Here is a 7,056-nt window from a genome sequence, read left to right as displayed (position 1 = left end):
CTCCACAGCATGAGGACGGGGGTCGCAGGTCGATGCTGGGGGGGGGCGATGGCTCCGCCCTCCTGTCTCATTACCATGACGACGCCAAGACCATGTACGAGGTTTTCCAGAGGGGCCTGCACATAGCTGGTGAGACACACACACACAGACAGAGACACACACAAACACACACACACACACACACACACAGACAGAGACACACACACACACACACAGACAGAGACACACACACACACACACACACACACACAGACAGAGACACACACACACACACACAGAGACACACACACACACACAGACAGAGACACACACACAGACAGAGACACACACACACACACACACAGAGACAGACAGAGACACACACACACACAGACAGCACACATGACACACACACACACACACACATGAACAGACACACACCTGGACATACACACAGATACCATGTGGACCCTCCACGAAGAATGACCTACTCTCAGAGGAGAGGAGAGGAGAGGAGAGGACAGGAGAGGAGAGGAGAGGAGGGAGAGGAGAGGAGAGGAGAGGAGAGGAGAGAGGAGAGGAGAGGAGAGGAGAGGACAGGAGAGGAGAGGACAGGAGAGGAGGGGAGAGGAGAGGAGAGGAGAGGACAGGAGAGGAGAGGACAGGAGAGGAGGAGAGAGGAGAGGACAGGAGAGGAGAGGACAGGAGAGGAGGGGAGAGGAGAGGAGAGGAGAGGAGAGGAGAGGAGAGGACAGGAGAGGAGAGGACAGGAGAGGAGGGGAGAGGAGAGAGGAGAGGAGAGGAGAGGAGAGGAGAGGACAGGAGAGGAGAGGAGAGGAGAGGAGAGGAGGGGAGAGGAGAGGAGAGGAGAGGAGAGGAGAGGAGGGGAGAGGAGAGGAGAGGACAGGAGAGGAGGAGAGAGGAGAGGACAGGAGAGGAGGGGAGAGGAGAGGAGAGGAGAGGAGAGGACAGGAGAGGAGAGGAGAGGAGAGGAGAGGAGAGGAGAGGAGAGGAGAGGAGAGGAGAGAGGAGAGGAGAGGACAGGAGAGGAGAGGACAGGAGAGGAGGGGAGAGGAGAGGAGAGGAGAGGAGAGGAGAGGACAGGAGAGGAGAGGAGAGGACAGGAGAGAGGAGAGGAGAGGACAGGAGAGGAGAGGACAGGAGAGGAGAGGAGAGGAGAGGAGAGGAGAGAGCTCACTGGGACTGCATGCATATAAATTCCCAGGGTGTGTTTTATTACCTGGGGCTTTCAGAGACCCCCTCCCTCCCCCCTCCCCCCTCCCCCCTGACAGGAGCTCTCGCCATTGCTAAATCAGTAGTCTGTGTGCAGCGCCAGGTCTCCCAGGCTCTCTCTAATGACTCCTTTGGTATTCAGCACCAGATCACAGTGTTAAGACTCTGTTAAACTTCTTTCCTTTCTTCCTCCCCTCCTCCCCCTTCTCCTCCCACTACTTCTCCTATTCCTTCCACCCTATCCCCTTTTCATCTCTATCTCTCATTTCTCTCTCCCTCTCCTTTTCCCTCTCTCCTCCTCCTCCTCCTACTCCTTCTCAGGGTCTGTGGTGTGTGAGTTGAGGGCTGACCTAACCCCTTTTCATCTCCCCCCGACCTCCCCCGATCTTCTCTTCATCCTGTTCCTCTCCCTCTCTCTCTCCTCCTCCTCCCCCTCTCTTTGCCCCACCCCCCCTCCTCTCTCCCTCTGTCTCTTCCTCCTCTTCCTCCTCCGCCATGGTTCGTACCTGAGGGGTTGAAGGGTGAAAACAGCTCAGCGGGGTGCTGTTGGCCCATGGAGGGGTCGAGGGTGTTGGCCGGGGAGGCGGGGGTCTGCGGGGGGGAGGAGAAGGAGGAGTGGAGAGGTTGAAGGAGGGGAGAGTGGAGAGAGGGGAACATATTAACTTCACGTTGTCTCAATAGGACTGAACACAGAGGTTGGTGTTTTCTATCCGCTATAAGCTACATTAAACAGTAGCTACCTAGTGTTAGCTATTGTTCACTAGTGTTACCTATTGTTCTCTAGTGTTACCTATTGTTCTCTAGTGTTAGCTATTGTTCACTAGTGTTACCTAGTGTTCGCTAGTGTTAGCTATTGTTTGCTAGTGTTAGCTATTGTTCGCTAGTGTTAGCTATTGTTTACTAGTGTTAGCTATTGTTCACTAGTGTTACCTATTGTTTACTAGTGTTACCTATTGTTTACTAGTGTTACCTATTGTTTACTAGTGTTACCTATTGTTCACTAGTGTTACCTATTGTTCACTAGTGTTACCTATTGTTCACTAGTGTTACCTATTGTTCTCTAGTGTTACCTATTGTTCACTAGTGTTACCTATTGTTCTCTAGTGTTACCTATTGTTCACTAGTGTTACCTATTGTTTACTAGTGTTACCTATTGTTCACTAGTGTTACCTATTGTTCACTAGTGTTACCTATTGTTCGCTAGTGTTACCTATTGTTCACTAGTGTTACCTATTGTTTACTAGTGTTACCTATTGTTCACTAGTGTTACCTATTGTTCGCTAGTGTTACCTATTGTTCTCTAGTGTTACCTATTGTTTACTAGTGTTACCTATTGTTCACTAGTGTTACCTATTGTTTACTAGTGTTACCTATTGTTTACTAGTGTTACCTATTGTTCACTAGTGTTACCTATTGTTCGCTAGTGTTACCTATTGTTCACTAGTGTTACATATTGTTCACTAGTGTTCTCTAGTGTTCTCTAGTGTTACCTAGTGTTCGCTAGTGTTAGCGATTGTTCACTAGTGTTACCTATTGTTTACTAGTGTTAGCTATTGTTTACTAGTGTTACCTATTGTTTACTAGTGTTACTTATTGTTTACTAGTGTTACCTATTGTTTACTAGTGTTACCTATTGTTCACTAGTGTTAGCTATTGTTTACTAGTGTTACCTATTGTTCACTAGTGTTAGCTATTGTTTACTAGTGTTACCTATTGTTCACTGTCGTTAGCTAGTTTGACGTCACTCACCGAAGGGGATGTGATGTCCGGGGGCGTGGACATGTCTCCAAAAAGCTCTAATTGGTTGATATTCTATGAACGAAGAGAGAAAGTTCACAGACCAGAGTCAGAGGTGACGGTAACAGAAACCCTCCTGTTACCATGCCGATCCTGACACATGCAACAACACAACACACCCACATGCCTAGTACGACCCCATCACCTACCTCCTGCACCACAGTGACATCATCAAACAGCGACAGAAGGATGACACACAGGGATGAGGTCATGAGGTCATGGGGTGAAGTGATTGGTGGGGGATGACATACCTACCCAGGCTTCTGATGAGTTCTTCCAACTGTTGTTTGATCAGAATACCTCATCTAAATACCAGTATCTAAATCATGTGGGTAGGATACCATTGCTGATCAGAAATCAATAGTTATGGCTCTCATTTTCTACTTATGTCATAGAATCGTTTAAATTCCTATTTGTGTATAGATTTTTCAGTTCAATAAAGGCCAATGCACACGGCGTGCGATTTTGTCGCACGACAACATTCAATTCTCAATTCACACCAATGAATCAATGAATGTGAATGGAGAATCGAATGTTGTCGTGCGACAATATCGCATCGCACGCTGTGTGCATTGTCTCATTGGGTCTCATTCAAAACAATGGAATCGAATTCGGCGGTGCGACAAAATCGAACGCTGTGTGCATTGGGCTTAAGTGTTCTTAAAGAGCGTCTTAAATAGTTCCTCAGAAAGTTGTGCTCACTGACCTGAACCTCTCTTTCTTTGATATGGTGCCCCTCTCCTTCTCTTATATCACCCTCTCCTTAAGATCCCTCTCTTTCTCTTAAAGATCACTTTCTCCCCTACATTAATAATGTCTTTAGCCCCATGGCGACTGAAAAAAACCGTGTCTATTTTTAGTGGTTAAATATTTCAAGCTTTAAATACACGGTCAGAGATTTGCATAAATCACAGATGCGGATAATTTCTTCGCCGAGATAATGAACATTCTTGGAATATCGTGTTTCTCGAACGATCGTTGTTAAACTCTTTAGGTCACACATAGACCATGAAGTTCTCATTCTCATCTATCAGATAATGGATCGCCGGAGCGTGACGTTCAAAGGCGTATTGTTGAATGGCCTATCTGAGAGGAGGAGGGGAGATAGGAGACTCTAATGTTGGGGAGCTTTGTCACGGGCTGGGGTGGGAGACCGCTAGACTCAACTGAGAGGAGGAGGGGAGATATCCACACTGAGGCTATTCATCCTCTCTTTCATCCTCTCTTTCCATGATTTTCTTTTGCTCTTTCTTTCCCTCCCAGAGAAGAAGAAGCATCGGCCTCATGAGCGAACCCTGTGGGACTCCATCCACGGAGCGGAGAGGAGAGGGGATGACAGACACACCCGACCAGTTCCTCTGGGCTGTTCCCCTCTGGGCTAGGCTGTTCCTCTAGGCTAGACTGTTCCTCTCTAGGCTAGACTGTTCCCCTCTGGGCTAGGCTGTTCCTCTAGGCTAGACTGTTCCTCTCTAGGCTAGGCTGTTCCTCTGGGCTAGGCTGTTCCTCTCTGGGCTAGGCTGTTCCTCTAGGCCAGGCTGTTCCTCTCTAGGCTAGGCTGTTCCCCTCTGGGCTAGGCTGTTCCTCTAGGCCAGGCTGTTCCTCTCTAGGCCAGGCTGTTCCTCTAGGCTAGGCTGTTCCTCTCTGGGCTAGGCTGTTCCTCTGGACTGTTCCTCTGAGCTAGGCTGTTCCTCTGGACTGTTCCTCTGAGCTAGGCTAGGGTGGTTAATGGACGGTGTCCCTGCAGTAAAAATCGGAGTCTCTTTCTCTTTCTCTCTCTTTCTTTCTCTAAATCTCTCTCTCTTTCTTTCTTTCTCTCTCTCTCCCCCTCCCTCTTTATCTCTCTCTCTCTCTCTCTCTCTCTCTCTGTCTGTGTATCTATCCCCTCCAGCAGTGCCCTCGCCTAGTGGAGTCCAGACTGCAGCGTCTGCTGAGCAGCAGCCATCAGACAGAGTGTTATAAATGTGTTATTAATGAGCTGTGAGAGGTGTGACCCTCATCTCTCCCTCTCTGCTGGACATGACCACGGCCCCCCCCCCTCCTCACCCCCCACTACACCCCAGTCTCTGTGATGTGGCACTGACCTTTATGTCAGCACTCAAGGCCTTTACAGAGAAAACTGCTCTCTCTCTCTCTCTCTCTCTCTCTCTCTCTCTCTCTCTCTCTCTCTCTCTCTCTCTCTCTTTCTCTTTCTTTCTCTCTCTCTTTCTTTCTCCTCCAGTCTCCTGTGTGAGGATGTTACTATGGTAACACGTGTGCCTGGTCAGGTCTCGGTTTCAAACCGTGAATGGCAGGGGTCAGGGGTCGGGGAGAGGGTCAGAACTTGCTAAAGTCCGCGGGGGGGGGGGGGGGAAAGCAAGATAGAGCATCAGGAGTACTCTGAATAGAAAGGAAGGAGGGATGGAGGGAGGGAGGGAGGGAGGGACAGAGAGAGAGAAGGTAGGGGGATCTGGGGCTTAGACGCCTCGGCAGCGGAGGTAGAACTGTTCTAGGTCACACTTCCATTTAAGAACTACATTGAAGAACTTTATTATTATTTTGAAATCAGTCTGAATGGTGCCTGTATTTAGATTAGATTAGATTCAATCTGTTTGTCATTGCACATAGTACAACAAAATGGATGTTTTGCTCTGGGCACAGGGTCATCCATAGTCAGCGCCCTGGAGCAGTTAGGGGTTCAATGCCTTGCTCAAGGGCACGACGGCAGTGGTTAGGCACCCTAGATGGGGTGCCAACAATCCTCCGGTCCCCAGCTCACATCTGGCTCCCTCCTGAGGCGGGGATCGAACCTTCCGATTGCTAGCCGGCCTCTCTAACCCTCTAGGCTACTCTCTGTTATCTATCGGGCTGGATGCTACATAGGTTGTGTTTCTATGTGTTTACCTGTGTGACCATATCCAGGTCTAGGTCTATCAGATTCTGTGGTTGTTGTTGTTGTCGTTGTTGTTGTTGTCGTTGTTGTTGTTGTTGTTGCTGCTGCTGATGCTGGAGATGCTGTTGATGCCCGTTCTGCAACCGCACACGGGTCGTATGGATGATGGATGGATGGACACACACACACACACACACACACACACACACAGAAAAGGTGAGGAGAGGTGGGGCAGGGTGTGGAGGAGGAATAAGGATATGGAAGTATTTGCGCCCCCCCCCCCCCCCATTCCACCAGGGAGAAACGAAGGAGGGAGAGTTAGAGAGGAAGGGTGCAAGACACAGTAACACCCCACACACCCTGACAGATAACCACACACACACACAGATAACCACACACACCACACACACACACACACACACACACACACAACACACGCACAGATAACCACACACACACACACACACACACACACACACAGATAACCCCCCACTCTCTCTTTCTCTCTCTTTTTTTTTCTTTTTCTCTCTCTCTCTCTCTCTCATTCTCTGCCGACCGGTCTCCAGGAAACACTAATTAGCCATGCGCGTATGTTCTGCATACATTTAGCGAAGCCCCTTTAATTACCGCCACCCCCCGCTGATCTCCTGCTGTCTTGACTGATCACCTTGACACACACACACACACATGTACACACACACACACACACACATGTACACATACACACACACACATGTACACACACACACACACACACACACACACAAACATGTACACATTGGGGAATGTACAGTAGGTAAAGGAAGGCTATGGATGTTTGTGTTCAGCATGAATAAACCGCAGGAGGAGAGGGTACAGTAGAGCCACGCTTGTGTGTGTGTGTGTGTGTGTGTGTGTGTGTGTGTTTATGGATGTGAGCGTGTGAGACAAAATGTTACACTACATTGTGGGAGAGGTGGGTCAGACACACACACACACACACACGCACACACACACACACACACGCACACACGCACATTAGCATGCACGTACGCACACAGCCAGCAGTGGACTAGGTGTGGTCTCAACATATCATCACTGGTCATATCAGACACATTCCCCTGTGTGTGTGTGCATCGTGTGTGTGTCTGACCCACCTGTCCCACAATGTAGTGTAACGCTCACATCCATAAACATAC

The 7,056-nt window shown here is 49.1% G+C and overlaps 1 protein-coding gene across 1 annotated transcript in view; it reads right to left on the bottom strand.

The window, feature by feature from the left end:
* The window catches only part of LOC308163184 (disabled homolog 1-like), a gene marked incomplete at both ends in the record, with an annotated part of 60,156 nt that overhangs the window by 6,483 nt on the left and 46,617 nt on the right, over positions 1-7,056 (bottom strand). The window contains 2 exon segments of the mRNA XM_080550702.1: positions 1,719-1,803; positions 2,962-3,024. Coding sequence (XP_080406828.1) covers positions 1,719-1,803; positions 2,962-3,024 — 148 coding nt within the window.

The sequence above is a fragment of the Nansenia antarctica genome, assembly GCF_963989245.1.
Source record: "Nansenia antarctica genome assembly, contig: SUPER_7_unloc_1, whole genome shotgun sequence".
NCBI classification, from domain to species: domain Eukaryota; kingdom Metazoa; phylum Chordata; class Actinopteri; order Argentiniformes; family Microstomatidae; genus Nansenia; species Nansenia antarctica.
This window is presented reverse-complemented; position numbering and strand designations above follow the sequence as displayed.